Here is a 19,709-nt window from a genome sequence, read left to right as displayed (position 1 = left end):
ATGGGGTGACCGTGATCCCGCTTCCCCGGCGGCCCGGGCTGGATGGGGTGACCGCGACCCCGGCTCCCCGCCGCAGCCCCGGGCAGCGTTGCGGACAGGACCCTCGGGGGGAGCGCACCGCCGGTGCCGCCCCACGGGGGACTCGGGGCTGCTGGGGCAAGCGCTTTGCCTGGGGGAAGACTGCCGGGCTGACGGAGCGAAGAGAGGAGCCCTCGTTCTTTTGGTTCCTTTCCAAGCATTTTTAACAGAGGAAGGATGTAATAACATGCCACGGGCAATAAATCATAGGCTAGCTACTCCCCCTGGCTCCCCTCCCCCAGCCCCGGCGGTCCCGGCCCCTCTATAGAGGGAGGGGAGGAGGGGACTCCAGCAGAGAGCCGCAGCCGCCGGGACGAGCACTCCAGCGCCCGCCCCGCGCCCCGCCAGCCGCCCCAGCATGGACCTCCGAGCCCTTGCTCTGCTCGCCTTCGCCCTGGCGATCATCTCCCTCTCGGAGGGTAAGTGAGCTGCCTACTCGCCACTCGCACCGCTCCTGCTGCCGGCGCCGGGGAGCCCGGTCGGGAGTTACGGTCCCGCCGAAATCCCCGCGCTTCCCCCTTCTCCCGCAGCTCGCCCGCTCTCTCTGGCTGCTGCCGCAGCTCAGATGTGGGCGTCTGGCGAGCCCCGAGCGATAGCTGTGGTGAGCTGGAAGACGGCAGGGTCGACCCCCTCCGTGGCTCGCTTTTTTCAAAAGGCGTCTGGTCAAAGCGGTCCCTCGTTGCCAAACTTATCCCAGATTGAAATCGGCTGGGGGAAGACTTTCAACAGCGCTGGGTCTGCAGGGAGGTGGTTTGCTTGCAAAATATGCATATCGATTTCCCCTTTAAAAAAACCCAACAAAACCAACCCTAAAAGTTAGAAGAAATGAGAAACAGACGTTTGTTCGGTTCCTTTTCTGTCCTCTGTCGTGATCTATCTTCCCTCCATCAGAGCAGAGCTGAGCCAAAGTGGTCACTCAGCAGGAATTCACCGCACCCGCGGCGAGGGTGCACGGAGAGGTTTCGGGGGCGGGGGGGGGGGCGCGGGGAGGTGCGCTGACGAGAGGTCTGGGGGAACGGGGTCTGACAGCCGGCGAGCATTTGTCGCCAAGGCAAGCGACACGGCGGCTGTCCTCACCGCACGGCGCCGCAGCGCCGTCCCGCAGCCAGCCCGCCCCACGCCGCGTCCCGCGTGTCACCACCGGAGCCCAGCGGCAGCTGGCCGGCTTGCTCTCGCCAGCTGCCCGCCGTGGCAGCCGCCGGCTGCGGACAGCCCCGGAGACGGCGGCAACCTGCGCCTCTTGCCGCGCATCCCGCGGGCAGCGGGGAGCCCGGTGCCGCGGGCAGCGGGGATCGCTCGGGACAGCCGCATTCCCCACGCGTGCCGGGGCGAGGGGAGCCCGTAGCCTCTGGGCATCTCCCGGGCGCTCCTCCCGCGGCTGGCTGCTCGCCTGGCAGAGATTTGTCACCTTTTGTCCCCTCATCGAAAGCTTGCAGGCTAGGTAACGAGCGCCCTTTCAGTCCTCCGCTCCCCTCTCATTCTCCCATTCTACTGACCGAAACTTGGGTGTTCTCCACCCAGGGCGGCAGAGGCTGCCCTCCGGTGCCCTCTTTGTTTAGCCTGAGAGAGGTAATTGCTCCCGAGAATTTCGCCGATGCCTTTTCCACAGTACTGTCCCAGCAGCAACCCCGTCCCTTCGAGGCACGTTTTAAAAAGCCAGCACGGAGCAAGCGCTGCCCCAGGGAGACTCCAGCAGGCAGACCCGGCCGGGTGGGCTCCGGCCCCCGCCGCTCACGCCGGGACCCGCCGCGCTGGGGCTGCGGGCTGGGAAGCGAGTGCGAAGGTAGCGAAGGCAAACCCCGGGGGCCGCGGGTGGTGGGGCTAGCCCCTCGCCCCCGGCCGGTGCCCGGGTACCCGGAGCGGCTCCCCTCGCCCTCCAGGGTGGGTCTGAGCGAGCTGGGGGAGCGCTGCCGGCCCACACCGGGGCTGCAACCCGGACGGGAGGCGCGGGAGTGGGGGACTGGGGACCACCAGGGGCTCAGGGGCTCTCCATCTCCTCGCCTTCCCGCTTAGCACAGGGCTGGGGGCGGTGGCAGAGCTGCCCGGCTGCACCTCGCTTTTCTCTCTGCCCGGCAGCGCTCCTTAGCTGGCAGCAAACTGCAGCGGGTGTCTTTATGGCAGTGTAAGCCTGTCCGGGACCTGGCTACTTGTGTAAGGAAGCGGCTTTAAAGGGTTGGAGAAAAACTAGCAGAAGGAGAAAGTGCCCCAACCTTGCATTGATAAGAACAAAGTTTTTTTTCCTACTTCTTTGCATGTCATGTAGTGCTCTCAACCCTGATCCAGATGAGGGCTTGCATGGCTTCCTTGTCCTGGAGGGCAGGTGAGCTCTGAATTCTTCCGAGCCACCCTGGTAAAGCTCTATCTGCCTGTCACATATCACAGCCTCACTCCCCAGGGAAATGGAGCTGTTCTTGTCTTAAAAAGTCACCAGCCCTCTCCCGATATTCACAAATGCACCTTTGGATGAATAGGAATAAAATTGTGCTTCTATCAAATATTTTGCCTGTTCATGGCCAGCCTGCTTGCCTGGATATAGCTTCCCTCTCTGTTCAAGCGCCCAGAGCTTTCCAGCCCATACAGCAAGTCACTGATGATAACTTTGCAGCAGAACTGGCAACTCATTTGTTCCCTTAATGTCCAGTTCCAGTGCATGTGAGGCAAGGCAGATCCCTACGGGGTGAAATAGCTACTGTCCAACCTTGACTAGTGGCCACTCTGTGAGGGAGATTTTTGTAAGTGCTTTGTCTGTATATGCGAGCAGAAGTGGGTGTTCAGAGCCAGCAAAAATTAGCTTTGAGTTAGAAAACAGTAAAACTATTTATCATTAAAGAAAAATCAACACCCAAACTCAAGAACCCTTCTAGTTGCGACCAGAATATATGTTTTCTTTTTCTTTTTGTCTAAGGAAATAAGGCAGAAGGAATGGCATATTGGGCTATCAAATATCTGAATAGCGTCTGGCCCTTCTGTAACTTTTGACTATATTCAACCGTTTTAACCAAATGTGCCAGATAAAGGTCTCAAAAGCTTTATGTATGATCAGTTTCATGAAAACTGGTATTTTCATGGAACTGTGCAATTAATAGACTGTACTGATTTGTTTTACCGAGAGAATGGCTTCGGCTTGCGCTCAGTGTCTATTAGACATCAGAGAATCCACAGAGCATCCACTTTTGCAGTGTAAACCTGTAGAATAACTGGCTAAATCAGCTGTACTGTGCATGGAACAATTTGTTTCAAATTTTGAAATGTGATAAGGAAGATGTATTTGTCAGCCTCGGGGTGAGACCAGCAATCTTCCCTTCCCAAATTATGGCCCCTTCCCCCTCCTCCTTCAGGATGATAGGGGTTCACGTGTCGGGAAATGCCACGTGCATTAGTTTTCCCTGGTTTTCAGCCTTCCTGAGAGCAGAGGGAGCCACAGCCAAGCTCTCAGAGCCAGAGCACTGGAGGGGCAGTGGCAGGAGATGTTGGTTCCCTGTTAGTGATGCTAAGAGCTGACCCGCTGTCTGTGCTGCTGCTCCCTGGTGCTCGGTGCCTGTAGTGGATCACCAAGCAAGGGGCACAGAATTGCCAAAGGGATCCTTCTGCTGGGAGGGGAGTTGTCATTCTGCTTTGCATTGGGGTGACAGAAGAACACCGAATGCTGGGGTTTACCCTCCTCCTTGCTGGGCTGAATGCCCTTTCTTGGGCAGGAAACAACTTTGGAACTTATGGACATGGTTAAGCTTTCTCTGCTCCTGATTTCAAGTGGGATGGGATTGAAAGTCCCTCTCCCATTCTCAGAGAGGTCATGATTGCACTCTCAAATCTTACATCTGAACAGTTCGTCTCTTGTGGGTTGTTTTGGATAAAGCTTGCTTAAACTTCATTGGTACAAGCTTGCGGAGATGCTTCCACTGCAGCTGTGCTGAGCGTTGTTGTGTGACTGCATTCAATTTCAGCCTCCCTTTCCAGTACAAACTCACTGATGTGTAGCTATCAGGCACAGACTTGCAGTGGGAAATCCTCCTGCCTTTCTCCCTCCCTTCCACATTAGCACTAGTCGCTCTAGTGCATGTTCTTGAGGCTCACCCTGCAGCCCTCCTTCCTCTTCCCCCTCCAGATGGGAGCTTCTCCTCCTGCTTATTAACTCATAGATGATATCACTGCTTGGTCTGGCATAAAACTGATAGAAAGTGTCCTCCAATTTTGTTAACCTATAGTCCAGGTCCTGGGGTGAACCTGGAGGAACTGTGCTCCTACTGGTGAATTCCTCTCCATTTGCCCATCTGCCTGTGGGATCTGATTCTGGCTCATCTCTTGGTAGAGGCACTTGGAAAAAAGGGTTTTCCCTCCTGAGGCCAGGGTAATTTCACTGTCTTGCCTGTGGTTATATGTGCTAGAGACAGGCACTGGTAAATAAGCAATATATGCAGATCAGCTGCGCTTTGAAAAGCTGTCTCTTTTCTCACCTTTCTAGACGGCGGTTTAGGGATTCCAAGCCTTTCTCTGCTCCTTAGCTCTCCATCTGCCTTTAAGGGAACCGGGTTTGTGTGATGCGAGTGCTCCTGTGTGGCTAAATAAACAGGGCAGCAGATTGCCATGTGGCATCTAAAGCCCTGTCAGATATAGATCTACACTGTGGGCCAGACCTTATGGGTTAGGTGGCTGAATTTAATTCTTCCCAGAGGCTGAAAAGTGCTCCAGTAGGGAAATTTTTTAAAATACTAGGTAGCGCCTTCTAGACTTCCAGGCAAGGCTTCTGTGTTTTGTATTTTTGCATGCATGGAGCTTTGAAGCTTACACACAGAGTGAGGACCTTATTTATGTGCACTTGTTTGCCAGTAATTAAGCTCTTCTGTGGAGAAATTAGGTAGCAGAAGGACGGCGTCAGAGGCTGTAGTGAGAGCCAGGCTGCTTTTCTCAGTTCTGCATGCATATTCATTGCTAATTTTTAGCCTAGGGGGCTAAACTTAATTCTGTCCCTATTGATGCCAGTGTCAAGACTCCCATCCAGTCTGGTGGTCCCTGATTAGTATATGGGGAGCACACTGCCTGGTAACTGTCTCCTGGATTGCCGTTACTTCGCCACAGGCTGGGAATTGAAAAGACTCCAAATCTCTCCCGCAAAACCGCTGTGATCTCGCGTCTCCGAGTCGCACCTCCTCGTGTGAATATCTCAACTGGGAGTAGCGGTTGGCTGTAGTGGGGAAAGGTCAGCTGCTGGGCCCTGGGAAAGCCTGAAAGACTCGGTTTTTTTCTCTAGCCAGTAAGTCCCCCGTGAAAAGCCTGCACCTGAGCCCAGCCGTTTTGATCTGAACTCTTTGGAATTCATCGCTTTCTTCTGGCTACCTTCTAATTTGGCCCCAGGTCAAAATCATTTGGCAAGAACAACACTGAGGACAAGTGCCCCCTCTTTTGGCCTTTATCTTGTCTAATTACCAGGAGCATCCCTGCACAATGGAGCCGCTCCTTATTCTAATCTCTTCTTCTTTACTTATCTCCATTTTCTCTCCTTCTTCTTTTGTCTTCCAAAATCCCACGCACCAGGATTGAAAGGCTGGATACTGGGGTAAAAGGATTGTGCTGTGAGCTGTGGGCAAATGCACTCCCAAAGCTATAGCTTTTCTACTGCTTTTTTTTTCACCTGCATATTTGGAGGGAGTTTCTGTCAGCCCTGCTCTGTGTATCTGTGCTGCCGACCGGGAGCAAGAGGGAGTAACGTGTCCTTTCTCTCCCTGTGTCCCGCAGAGAAACCCGTCAGCCTGACTTACCGATGCCCCTGTCGATTCTACGAGAGCAACGTGGCAAGAGCAAACATTAAGCACCTCAAAATCCTGTCCACACCCAACTGCTCACTTCAGATTGTGTAAGTCTCTTACTCTTTTCAGCTGGGTGCAAGTCTCAGGTGTCAAAAAGAAGAGTCACAGAGCTGGTTCGTGCTTTGGTGGCTGCAGTTTGGTCTGTGTTTCACACCGTGATTTCCAATTCATCTCTTCACCCCATGTGTGAGGTACAGCTGGAACCTTCTTTACCCCACACAAAGTTACAGGTAGATGTTTCCCAGCTGTGTTTTACCCCTTTGATTGCCCTGTGACTCTGTGATCCCATGTCCTGTTTGCCCATGGGTGTGTGAGCAGGAACATCAGACAGGCTGTCCATTGCCTTGGCTGTGGAGCTTCACACCTTGGGGAAAAGACTTTGCAGTGTTCTGAGTTTTCTAATGCTCCACTTATCCACAGAGAGGAGCTAAACAAGCAAAAGGAATTCCTGGATTTCGTGTAGCCTCCATAGGAGGTAAAGACCCTAAACATGTGCTGGTCTGAGCTAGGGACACGCCAGGCAGTGACTGACTCTGGTAAACCACAGATCACAGCAGGACAGAGATGGTGGGATCCCAATGGAAAATAACCTCTTCATTTTTGCTGAAAAAGAAACACTGATTTTCGGGAAAAATGGGGTTGTAGATCTGTGTGTGCATGTGTGTTTTTAGGAAGGTCTTTTTGGTTCATTTGTTCATGAGTGACCTCCTCCCTCCTCTCCCAAAATTCAAAATCTTCAAAAGAAGAAAATTACCATTCATCTTTTCATTGCAATGAAGCCCTACTACCATCGACATCTGTTGACATCTGTAAGAAGGTCTCAGTCACTAGACAGGGTTTCTGTGCCGTGCTTCCATCACCAGTTCTGTCTTCGATCCATGTTGAGCTTCTCCAGTTGCAACTTAAATGCTGTAGAAGCCCATTCTTTTGTCATCCAAAACATTTCTGCACTCAGAAAATTAATGTGTTTTCATGAGATTTCTCAGGAACGTACAGATATATTGAAAAGCCTGTATCCATTCATGAACCATTTTTTATTCATAGTTTTTTTTTTTTCCTTTCTTAAACCACTCTGGGTAGATCTTACACATGTTCTCATGTGTGCCTCTGCCTCAGGATTTGCTGGAGGACAGTGAGAAAAATGTAAGCCTCAGCTGAGAAATAATTTCCTTTCACAAAAATGGCAAAACCAGCTGTGATCTCTACCTATAAACAATTTTGGAGGCAAGCATCCAAAACACAATAGTGTATGGATTTGTGCTCTGGGACTGTCAGTGGATGTCAGAAGGGTCCCAGCACTAGGGCTTTGTAAAGGATTAGGAATTTTCTGGAGTAGTTTCAAGAAAACGACAGGCATTTAAGACAGGATAGAGTATACATTTATCTCTTAATTAAAGTGGGATCATAGTCATTAGAGGTAGATAAGAGCGTGAAATGCAGAAACACAAACAACTCATGTTCTTGTCCATTCTTGACCTAAATGTGTTTGTTTAAATGTGATTCAGTGGCACACAGAACACATGAACCTGTAGTTCACTATCTTTTGTTTAAAAAGCAAGGTACTTAAAAACTTGCCTCCAAATACCCCTGAAACATCATGAGTACGAACTAGGTCTTTATTGCAGCAGAAGCTGAAACCGAATCAAAACTAACACATAAATTTCTCATCTTGGTGGTTTTATCCACACTCTGAATTTAGCGAATATGCATTATACAGTGACGGTGTGAGTAACTTAAAAGCTACCATTTCCAGGAATAGAGAACCTCAGTGAAATCACAACATTTCAAGGAAAGATCTTGTATTTTTTCCCCCTTTATGGCTGAGCGGAGTTGTACCTGAACGAAAGGCCTAAGGGCAGGCTTTTGTCTTTGGTTCTGTGGGAAGTCATCTCCCCAAATCCAGAAATCTCCTCTGTCAGTGTCTACTTCTGCAAAGCCCATCCTAAATTCCTTGCTTTTCAGTACAGGGAAATAGGCATTTTTAGCATGCAAGTAATTGCATTCTAAAGTAGACACCTAAACCAGTTTAGGTTAACACTCCATACCATTGCCTAGGTCTCTGCCATGACTGTACAAGGAGCAGGGGCTGACGGGCTGAGAAATAAAAGTCTAAAAAATCAATGTCTTAATATTAGGTGAGAGGAACTGAATTGCATGTGCCTGGAGGCTGTTTACATGTGCGCTTGCTTCTGTACCCTGCGAGGACAGACCAAGAGTTCCCAGGCATTGCTAGCATCAGCAAATCCATTCTTACTCTCTGTTGGTATCACTTTGCTGGAAATACTCCAGCTTGGCACCGCTATAAGGGAAATATGAATTAGGCCCATTCATCTCTTTATTGGCGCAGGGCTTGCAAGACTGGATCTTTGATGTGTTTATGTTACAACTATGCTGTTGCATAACTTCAGACCGAGGAGCCTTTTTGACCTGTTATTTCTTACACCATAGTTTTATATCCTGCACATTTCATTTTATAGAGCAGGGGACATTTTGGCTTCCATCCAGCAAAATGCTTAAACAAGTACTGAACTTATTCCTATGGGCATTTCCATGAAATTGCTGTTCTTGGCACTTTTGCGTGGCAGGCAGGCTGTTTAAGGGGAAATTTCTGGGCAGCTGGGACAGAGGCAGGGCGCCTTGGGGGACCTGGGTGATCACAGTGCTCTCGAGAGGCCCCAAGATCCCTGGAGGCAGGGCGAGACCCGCTGATGCGGGTGAAAAGTTATTTGTACTGCTTTTGTATGAAAGGTGCAGATAGCCCAAATGCCAAATTCCCAGGGAATTCAGATTAGCTAAGCAGTCTGGTTTGGAAAGTGCAGCTTGGACATCCAGGAGAAACCCCTCAGGAGGTTTCTGCTTTTGTTTCCAATGCTGAGTGAACACATGAGGGAAAACTTTCCTCTGGCACTATGGTACTTCCAGTTGTCTTCCTGCCTGCCACCTGTTTGTCCAGTCTTGTACACAACAAAAAGCTAATGAGTGAGCAGACCCTTTCAGAACATCCAAGAGGTACGGTTTGGTGTCTGCCCTCAAAACACATGAAATTTCAATTTTGCATTGAATCTGAAAGCTGTTCTTAATTACTTCCTTGCAAAAATGACCATACCATTATTTCCAAATGAAATTTAGCTGTTCCCAGCACTGAACTCATAGCAGCACAGGTATGAGTTGGAAAACTTCGACTTAAATCCTGTATCTGTCCCACCCCCACATGCGTACCAGTACAGACCACAAGAATCAGCATCAGAGGAGACAAATTGCGCTTTGAGCCCGGGGATATTTATAATAGCTGCCTTGAGGATGGCAGGGATAACCCATCCTCTTCCTGGTTTAACTGAGAGCAGCACTGGCACCCGAGGTACTGCCCGTAGTGGAATCGCAAACCCCTGTGCGAAATAAGGCATGTGGGGGTGGGCTGAGGAGCGTCTCGCACTAGACTCACTCTGACTTTTCTCCTTTGGCAGTGCAAGGCTCAAGAGCAACAGCAAGCAAGTGTGCATCGATCCCAAGTTAAAGTGGATCCAGGAATATCTGGAGAAAGCTTTAAACAAGTAAGGCAAGAGACAAATGGACTTAACAGCTAACATCCTGAGTTATTAAAGGGTAGAACATTAAGGGCTGGCTTTTACCATGTGGACAAAGTACTCGTGGAATCAGATATTGTTTTGAAGATGGGTTTGGAGTTGACCTAGTCTGTATTAAAACAACACCTTCTAGTATATCCTAAATGTTAAACTGAGAGTTTTGCCAGGGTTTGAGGCAAAATCTATCCTAATGAGTCTGTTCTGGGGTCCCCAACTCATCCTTTTTAAAAAAAGCCGTTCTCCCAAGGAAAATGCTTCCTTTATGCCCCTACTTCCCCAAGCCAAACTACAGTTACTTCAAAATCTATATTGTTCCAGTTTCTTTGGAGCCCCTTTTCCATGTCACACTGGGGTCTGTTTGCACAGGCAGCTGAGGCCTAGGAGGTCTTGGTGTTAAAAATTGTTTCTCTGCTGGCCAGTGTGGAGTGCTATTAATATCAGCCAAAGCGAGATGCGCTGCCATGAATAAGGTTCTCCCAAAAGGCCAAGAAAAAAACAGCCATACTTGGCAAATTCAGACTTTTTAAATCTATTTTTATTCCCCTTGAAAGCGGGTGATCATGGCTACCCTGAGATGGACACACACTATTTCAGTTCGTATTTATGGTGAGCAAGAGCAGCACAGAGAACGTATCTGTGCTGAGTTGCAAGGGAGGGTCTCCAGCCTTCCTGGGCTGGAAGATGAGGCAAATGATGGTACAAAGCATTTCCTTGTTTGCCCAGGCCCCTGCGATTGATCCAGATTGATCCAGCAGTGGCATTTTGGCCAGCAAGCCTACCTGTGCACTCAGTATCCCTCCCACCCTCGCCACCACATTCCCACCCCTCAGTAACCGCTGTAACCGTGCTGAACCTTCCCCCCCCCTTGCATCTGTAGGGTAAAGGCAGGGCTGGAATCCAGTCATTTGCAAAAGCGATCCGTTCTTGGAGAAATGTTGGGAAGGGTATGGCCCCAGGGCAGATGTGAGGCAGTACAGGTAGCTGAATGCTCTCCACTGTTTGCTTTGCAAAGGCATCTGCCAAACAAGGGGTAGAGTTAGAAAGAAAAAGTCTTTGTTCCCCTGAATTTTTACAATTAGCAAGGGGAGAAATGCTGCCAGAGGTAGAGAGATTCCTCCATGCGGTCTTTTTGGGACCCCAGTGGGCCAAGAGTGAGGAGGAGGAGGGGAGGAAGCTAGCTAACAAACTGACTGTGATTCCAGCCCTGACAGCTCTTCCCATCTCATCCGATGCTCAGTGCCTTCTTTGCTGCCACCACTCAGCCCTCTTGTCCTCTGGGCAAATTCTCTGCAGAGGTAATCCAGGTTAACGCTGCCAGGATGGCTTTGGATTTAGGCACAACTGAACCTAAGAGTAAGATGTGGCCCATGCTGACTATCCTAGGGGCTTGTGGTAGTTTGTTTTCCAACTCGGGAAAATTCTCAAGCCCCTGCCTAAGTTTCCGTTTGCTGTCATCCCCAGTGAAGCCCTTGGTGCTCTTCATAAGACCTGAAACTTAGGAGACACTGAAGAAATTTGTAGGGTTTGGGCAAGTATGATTATGTGCTCAGATCCTGCCTGCCTGATTTAGGGGAACAACTCAGCTGGAACACGATCTGCTCTCACTTCCATTGGTGAAGATCCGGGGCCAGCTCTACTGAAACCAGTAAAGCTTGTGCCCGATCTCTAGCCAGATTCTGGGTTTTGTTTACCTAGCACTAATCCAGAAGCTATTCTGCTAATTTGGTGGATTTCATCCTGGTTTAGACTGAGCAACAGAAGAGAATTTGGTCCCAGCTCTATGAAATAAGATGACAGAATGCATATATCTCCATCACGTAATCCTGTAATCATGGCATTATTTTAATTTTCCAACTAGTAATGCTAGCACCAGTGGCATTTTCGTGCTCCACAGACAGTCAGGGTTCTGTCTGTAGCATTTTCACAAGGCATGTTTTTGATATATTTTAGTGCACAGCTTTGACTTCTTCAATGAAATGTACTTTGGAATATATTTATAGCGCATCAAACAATTCATATATTTGAATTGGAGCCATATGAATGTTGGTAGTTTAAAACACCGATATCCCTCTAAACTACTAACAGCTTGTAAAATAAATCTATATAGATCTATAAATGTTAATGTAGCTATCAATTTCAATCAGCCATATATTATATTTTTTCACTTGTACTGAAATTGTATGAAATGTGACATTACCCTATATGCACTAGCAATAAAATGGCTAATTGTTTCATGTTATGAAAACCCAATTGTACATGGGAATTTATTTTTCTGGAATAAAATCAATACGTTTTGTAGAAAGGGCTCTTGTAATTGCTTAAGAAAAATCCAAAGTGTCAACCATCTTAATCTATACAAGCACTTCAATATAAGCGTATCTTCTATGTTAAAATCTGCAGCAAAAGGCAAGGAAAAGTTCATAGAATACAGTAGTCCAACGCAGTTCATTGTAAAACCAGAGATGTTTTTTGGTAGGGAATTATTTTGCTCACGACTTCTGCTTAGCCTTTATTATTGCTTTATATTCATCACATCTCCATGTAATATACACACTTATGAAACATCAGTAAAATACATTCAGGCTGTCAGGAAACCAAATTCCTTAACTGGCTTTAAAAATCCTCGTGCAGCTGCTGTGGCCAACATCATTCAACATTCATCCATTTTATAGACAAGGGGCAAATCCGTCCTTTCTTGAAATAGCTAACAAGTCCTTTATCACTTCCAGGCAATCCCAGTCATCATTTACAGTACACTGACTGCCTTTCCCTTCTCCCTTCACACGAGGATATGCAAAATCAGTCCCTTGTAGAGTAAACAGAAACAAGAGAACGATCCTTGCTTGTCCGCCGTCATGTTAATACAGTCCCACCTCAGAACTTCCCCTCAGCCTTCGGTGCTGGAGTGCATTAAGCTCAGTGACTACTGCTGGCACAGATGAGAGAGATGATGGATCTGGAGAAGATAACAAAATAGGAAAAACCTTTCCTTGAGCCCTGCTGGAAGAAAGGAAAGGAAACTCCCAACTTCTAGGGGCTGGCTGTGATGGGAGCCAAGCCCTGCTGCTGCCTTCCTTCATAGTGTGGCAGCTCTTCCTAATTTCTGACCTCATCTGTAAATAAGGGCTAAAGTACAAGACTCCAGAACAACTACCTCCCAGTACTCCACCAAGTGTGTACTGGGTGAATAACCCACGTGGTGGGGGACAACGTAGGCGAACATCTTCACAGACTCATTTTAAGGCACTGAATGCCCACAAATCCCACAGAATAGCCACCGGTTCTTGTTGATGTCAGTGGGAATGCTGGGTGGGAAGCCAGAGATCCAGCCCTCCCCTCTGCTTTCATTGTACCTCAGGTGGTACCGTGTGGATGGTGAGGCTCCTGGCTGACAAGTTCTGGGAGGCTTCAGTGTTTTGGGGGAAAATGTTGTTATGGCCTCAGAATTTGCAAATGTCCTGTCTCCAGGGCACTTTCATTTGCCTAGCGTTCCTCTGAGGCAGAGCATATATGAAAGGGGATGTTATCGTCATTTGCACCCTGCCAGCAAGATGTGAAGGGACCATAGAATAAATGTGAATAAGGCCTTTGTATATGGATAATTTATGGCAGTCTTTTTGTATTTTTCTTTTAATTTAGACCACGTCATCGCACTCATAAAAAAAAGCAACAGAAGAAACGGGGCCCACTCTGCCCTTCCCGTGCAACACCACTAAAGTCTCCAGGGAGAAAGAATGGTAGGAGACATTAGTTTCTGAGCTGGGATACCTCAGGTTCAAGTCCCTGCTCTTCCACTGACCATCCTATATGACCTTGAGCAAATACATTAAGTTATACAGACCTCCATTTTTCCCCATATTTGCTGAGCATAACATCTGTACCCTCCCTGCAAAGGCATTTTATATAGATAAAACTCTTAAAAGAGGGGGAAAGTTCGGCCATGACAGAGGTGGGAAAATTTTCCCATTTTACAGATGCAAAATGGACATCCAAAGAGGCCAAAGTAACCCTGAACAAAGCCAAAGTCAAAGGCAGGGTAAAGGTTTGGAAGCCCTATTTCTTTTAGCTGGCCATATTCGTCCAATACTAAACTGATGGAGTTACACTACAAAAAACCACTGTGAATTTGTCACTGGCATTTTTTAATGACAAATGCAGCACTGGGTGGTGACAACCTGATTTGGTCCATTGGTGACTGGTTGACACCTCTCCTATGGGAGACGCTAGGCAAGTCCCAGAGACCGGTGTTCCATATGCCAATGCTCTGGATGTCCCAGTTGTTTTTTTCCCATCAGAGAGGTATGTCCTGCTTTTCTGCACCAAAAGAAATAGGGTTACTGGTGTGGGATATTGGAAAAGACATCTTTAAAGAGAAGAATTTTGCTCATAGTTTAGTCATCCTCTTTATGCCTGGATGAGTTTGCCAAGGCTACCTTCACTGAGAGTGTCTCTAGCTCTGGTCACACAGTCAGTTGTCCAGCAGACCTTGTTCAGATCCTGTAGGCTAGACAAGACATGCTGGGACATCAGGGCTTTTGAATACCTGGTGTTTACCCTCTGGCACTTGTAACTCAGCCTTAGTGACCTCGCCTAGATTGCAAAAGGATGATCAGCCTGGAGCAGGAGAAGGGGCCACCAGAAAAACCTGGAGGCCACCAGCACAGACTTGCTCCTTGTTCTGAGTGAACCCTGCACACAATACCCTTGCACTTTACTGTGATACCTAACCCACCACTCCTCCTGGGTACCATGCTCACACTGAGCATGGGAGACTTGATTTTTCCGTCTCCTACCCTGAGCTCCCTACCTCTGCACTGCTCACCCTCCCCGTCACCCCACCTTCACTGGGCAGCTGGTCACCACGAGCAGCGACATGCTGCCCAGCTGCTCACAGCAGGTGGGGTCCCGGAGCAGGGAGGCCATGGGTGTGGTTCCTGGCTGGGCAGCACACTCGGGTGCCTCTGCTCTCCAGCCACCCCATGGTGGGAGCTGAACACCAACAAAAGCAGAGCATGGGCTTCCCTCTGTGTTCCTCCATCCTCACAGAGAGCCGGCACCCTGCGGAGCTGCAGTCCCTGATCTTCAGCAGGGCTGTGGAGTAGGGGCAGGTAGAGGAGACATTCCCAGTGCCACTTGCTCCACTACTGGGGCTGCTCACAAATGATTAATCCCTCCTTTCCCTGCTGTTTTTATTGTCAAGTCTCTTTGCCCACCGATAATGCTTTCCTCTGGCTTTCAAGTCCAGAACAAGCTTCCTAGCCAGCCTTCCTCCTATGTTAGCTCTGAACACCTTACTAACTGTGATGAGCACAACCTGCCCAAATAACTCCCATTGCTGGGTTTGCCCTGCTGGGTCCCAGTAGCTCCTTGTGGAGAACTTCCCCCAGAATGTTTGGCAAACACTGGTTGGAGGGGCTGCAAAAGAAATGCCTTTGAGTTAGTCCAGACACAGATTTGCTGTTTGACTAGGCCTGATAACAAAGCTTTTGCAATTGAAATAAACCTTAATAGTGTTTCACTCTGTTCTTCATCAACAGGAGGTTCAAGATGTAAGAGTCAAGCATTGTAAGCCGTCTACAGGATTTCTTACTGTAGGACCCAGAGAGCAGATAACCAGTATTAGGGAATGAATACATTTCACTGTTATCATGCAGCACAAAGCAACGCTTCATGCATTTCCAAAGGTTTTTTTGTTTGTTTTTTTTTTTGGTGTGTTTTTTTTTTTTTTTTGCACAGGTTAGCTTGCTTTCACAGTGCTATTTTTATATAGTAAGATGTAACTATTTGAGAAAAATATGTTTTTATACAGGTTGGTTTATTACCTAGCACTGAGGGCAGATATGAATTTAAACTAACCCTACGTTATTATATAATATTTTATTTCCTTTGCTATGTAGAGGTCTTGCTTTATTTAACTTTCTTTTGGTTCATGCAAGTCTCCTGGAGTTTTAAACCTAGAAGGACATGAACTGTACAGTGCAATGATGTTGTGTAAGTAGTGGAGGAACTTCTTGCCTCCAGCAGTCATTGAGGCCAAGAACATAGGAAGGCTAAAAAGCATCAGACATTGATGAAAGTGAACAGCATTACCATGCGTGGTATTTATAGGTGTTTTGGGTGAGGGATTAAACTCAGGGCCACGGGGCTAAAGCTCTTCTCTGAAGATCAGAGACCTTGGTGACAGCTATGAGCAGCTGGGTCAACGCACATCTGGTATTGCAAGGTCCTAGTACTTAGTTTGTAGTAGTTGTGTGTGTTAGGAGCCGCAACACTGATCTGATGTCACCTGGCATTTCCTATGTTCCTGTGTTTCTGATGACAAATTTTAGCACAAAAAGCAACGAGTTATTAAGTGTCTAACCACGCGATCATGTTGCAAGTTGCTGGAGAAGTCGGATATGCTGCCACGCACCAGGTGTCTCTTCCCACCCATCCACAGGAGGTGGCTTCAGCTGGCCTGGCTAGCTTTGCACTGAAGTAGGCGGAGATGCATTCACATGACCCTTCACCAACGATGCCGTAGCCTCGGCTACTGAACAATCATACATACCTGAGGGCAGTAACATCTTTGATTGCTCCGGAGATACCTAGAAGAGGATGTCTGGCCATATCTTTGGAGAAAAGAGATGCCTGAGGCACGAGAGGGTCTGCCCAGTTTGTGGAAGGAGTGGTGTTTCTTGTGTGTGGAAATGAAGGCCAACACTCGCTGTTCACCAGTGGTTATGGCCCTGGTTTGCTGGTGAACAGGGTGATCTCTGGAATTTCCTTTGGAAAGTCCACCCGGAGACAGGGACCACTTGTTGCACCAATACCCTCTCTCAGCCAGAAATTCCTTTCTCCCGGTTCCCACCTGTATACGCAGTACTGTTATGCTGCGCACTGGGATCCGGGGGGGAAGCACATTTGTGCAGCACAATGCTTGTGTTTGTATGTATCTGTGTGTGTATTGTAAACAAAAAAATGTTGTAAGAATGTATTTTTTTTTTGAGCGGGTTGCTTCAAAAGAAATCTTCCCTCTTCCCTGCAGCCTGTGCCGGGGACACCGAGAGCGGTGTTTTACTAAGCACTCCCTTCTGTGGCAGGCATCTTTTAGTGCCAAAGAGGCACTTTGGCTAGCCAGGGATTATCTTATTTCCATGTGGATTCAAGTAAAAACCTTGTAAGTATTTTCCTCTCTGCAAAACAATGCTATTACAGAGAGTGCTTCAGCTGGGACCACATCACCTCATTTACCTTGACGTAGAAACCAACTGCTGTGCCTAAAATGTATGTGTGTGTGATTTTGACATTCCTTCTATTGTTATATTTACCAACCTGGTGCTTTGAGTATATTGTATCTCCATTTTGAAAGGGCTGGTACCACTGTACTTGATGAGAATTGGAGTGTTGATTTCAATGTGAGTAGGATCAGATCCTCTGTTGTAAAGGTAAAGATAGAACTTTTATGAGAAAACTAGAGCTTCATGTATCTTCCCTGGGCAGTACTTTATATCCTAAGATCCGTGTCCTGTCCCCACATGAACATCTCAATTACTAGTGGTTTGCCAGAGGTGGACATGTGAGTGTCAAAGCCAAGAATGACTTTGGGGGAAGTGTGGAAGAATCTTGGTTCTGACACAGACATGGAGCTTGCCCTTCTCACCCAGGAAAGTGCATTCTTCAAACATGCTTCCCATCCAAGGACAGTTTGTCTGATTCCTTCCCATTGGAGTAAATAAAGAATTAAACAATCCTCTGGCTTTGATTCAATAGCATACCTTGCTAATGATGATAGGGGCCATAAAGATTTTGTTGCTAGGGGAAACGTAGGCTTTCCAGTGAAAAGATGGGGTGGGTAGATGTGACTGTACAGCCTCGTTGGTGCTCTGCTGCGGTCCTCGTTAACAGGGAGTGCATCTGGGGTCAGCGCCTGCAGGGAAAGGTCTCTGGGCACATGCCAGCCTCACATTACAGCTGGGGCTGTAATGCAAATGGACTACTTTGCCAGAAGCGCTGAGATGGGTAGTGCTGGAGTACCCCGGCCAAACCCCAGGGTCCCAGCTCTGGACAGTATATCCAGGAAGAAGAGATAATGGGGTCACCAGTCAACCTTCTCTGAGGGCAAACTAGTGAGTGTTGCAGGGGTAGACTGTGCATTTGCTTCTGGGAGAGATGCGTGAGTAGCAGCAGGAAGGAAAGGGGCTCCCTGCAAGGCTAGGGAACACCTACAGCCAGGTGGTGGTTGTCTGGGTGCCTTGTGGGCCATCTGCCTCTGACATTTCTTGAGATTCACGCTGTGGCCTGGGCCCTGAGACTGCTGCGCTGGTGCCGATTCACTACTCGTGTGACCACTCAGGGCACAGGGATGCTCTCGGCGGCCAGCACCATGTCCCTCCCTTGATGAGCACAGCGTGAACGCAAGGTTGGCACAGGCCTGTCCAGGAGTAACTGAGGACTTAAGTGAGAACCTAACAAAAGCTTTCTCTTGCTTTAGACCAAAATTCAACCTTGAGTGGGAAGCATTGCTCTTTGCCTGGCATTATTTGCATGGTGCACCAGGGAGGGCAGCCGTGCCCTTGGCACTAGAGAAATCAATGCCGCGGCTGCCCCAGGCTCCCTGTGCCACCCTGCGCATCACACGCTGCTCCTCCTGTGCACACGTAGCAGAAACCCACTTGGGGAGAGCACTCAGTTTTCCTTTCTGCCTTTAACCGTTGACCAAAGACCAAATCAGGGAAAGGAAGTGTGGGGAGATGGGAGTGATGTAGGGACCACACGTGAAGAGGCGGGAAAAGAGATGACGCCGAACCGGTGCTGAAAAAGCAGCTTCCGTAAATGTGAAATCGTCTCGTGTGGTATTTTCAAAGTGCAGCTCTTGAATCATAAGGTTGGATTATTATTTTTTTTAAAGAATCGATGGTATTTATTGCTGTGCCAATTTTTTATTTATACTAGCTTTAGACTTGTATGTATGAATATCTTATCTGAATTCTGCCTGAGGAAGGATGAAGGGTGACTTTCTGATGTGTTTTTAACTAAGTTGTTTGAGCAAAGGTGACTGATCGTTTTGCAATGAAGGCTACATTAGAGGTTAAATATACACATTTCATTGAAAATGCAGTTCCTATAGAAGTTTTTGTTGCTATTTTCTCTTTGTTAGCACCTAGAGGAGCCTTCTTTTCTCTGGCAACTTGTTTTGAGTGACGTGATTTACAATAACCAGGGTTTTCTGAGAACTCGTCACCTAAAATCCATTATTTTTTCATTATTAACATCCCACCAAGACAAGCTTTGTCTGCAAACATGAAACTCTGGTGGCCACAGAGAAGAAAACGTATCATTGTGAAAGGGCTGCATGAACCTCCCATCTTCCACTCCTTAAGAACTCAGTATTGTCAGAATGTGGTAAATACTGTACTTTATATTTTTATTAAGTAAAAAGAAATATCTTCCCAAATAATGTGAAAAGGGTTTTGTATTTGTGTTCCTGTAAGGCAGCTTTTATGGAGGAGTTGTATTATGCTTTTGAAATTACTCCTTTCATAGAATATTTTGAAAAGAATCACTTTTATATTGTTGTAATTTCTCCCATAAATCTGTATGCACTTAAAATTTTCTTAATAAAAATGTCTATCCAAATGAAATTATTATTTGCTTCTAATTTGTTTTCCTCACATACAAAGAGCTGAAAGCTTCCCATCAGAAAAAACATCCAGGTGTAGTTTAAGTGTGCAATTCCAAGGATGCTTCCGTGTAGCCCCATGGGCTCAGACTCTGCAGGGAGTGCGAGGCAAAGTGCCCACGGGGTTTGGCAGGGAGCAGCAGCCCAGCAGATTGAAATGTGCCATCTTCAAAGGAAAGGCTTAACCATTTACTCCTTACACAGAAGCCCAGATTTCTTTTTAATTATTTTTTTTCCCCAACAGTCAACCTCCTGCAACAGGTTGACTTCAGTGGAACTGAAAACCGTGAGCTGTTTTTGCTCCAGCAACAGGGATGCCATCATCATCTGAGGGTTTCTGTGAAGAGCCTGAGGGGTGTCAGGGGATGCGTTTGACAAAAGAGCAGATGTTGTGAACATCACCCACCTTGGGGATGGCTTTCCCAGGGCACACACATTTCCCTCAGTTTTGGAGTGGGGAATGGTTTTAGAGGCTTTTGGGACTGACCTGAGATCCTGGAGGTATAATCCTAACTTGGATGACGTCGTAGGGAATTTGCTGTGAGTTTCACAACCATGAGTTGAAAACTGGCTTTTGTTAGT

General features: G+C 47.7%; 1 protein-coding gene across 3 annotated transcripts; it reads left to right on the top strand.

Annotated features, from left to right (window-relative positions):
- Positions 1-337: 337 nt before the first annotated feature.
- On the top strand, positions 338-19,092 carry CXCL12 (C-X-C motif chemokine ligand 12). Of its 3 annotated transcripts, XM_054206969.1 has the most exons (5): positions 338-497; positions 5,812-5,929; positions 9,347-9,433; positions 13,106-13,203; positions 15,004-19,092. In XM_054206969.1, the coding sequence occupies exons 1-5, from the start codon at positions 437-439 to the stop codon at positions 15,033-15,035; spliced, it is 396 nt and encodes a 131-aa protein (XP_054062944.1). In that variant the 5' UTR covers positions 338-436; the 3' UTR covers positions 15,036-19,092. The 3 variants fall into 3 exon arrangements, with proteins under 3 accessions (XP_054062944.1, XP_054062945.1, XP_054062946.1); XM_054206970.1 differs by lacking the exon at positions 13,106-13,203; XM_054206971.1 differs by lacking the exons at positions 13,106-13,203; positions 15,004-19,092 and having other exon boundaries at positions 9,347-11,768.
- The last annotated feature ends 617 nt before the right edge of the window (positions 19,093-19,709 follow it).

This window comes from Rissa tridactyla, chromosome 6, assembly GCF_028500815.1.
Source record: "Rissa tridactyla isolate bRisTri1 chromosome 6, bRisTri1.patW.cur.20221130, whole genome shotgun sequence".
NCBI lineage: Eukaryota > Metazoa > Chordata > Aves > Charadriiformes > Laridae > Rissa > Rissa tridactyla.
The sequence above is the reverse complement of the archived record's forward strand: the minus strand, read 5'-3'. Positions and strand labels throughout refer to the sequence as shown.

Bases quoted from the DNA above. Each gene is read 5' to 3' on its own strand.
- CXCL12 (XM_054206969.1), top strand. From the start codon at position 437: ATGGACCTCCGAGCCCTTGCTCTGCTCGCCTTCGCCCTGGCGATCATC. The intron at 498-5,811 runs GTAAGTGAGCTG...TGTGTCCCGCAG, and splicing joins GATCATCTCCCTCTCGGAGG to AGAAACCCGTCAGCCTGACT. The intron at 13,204-15,003 runs GTAGGAGACATT...CTTCATCAACAG, and splicing joins GTCTCCAGGGAGAAAGAATG to GAGGTTCAAGATGTAAGAGT.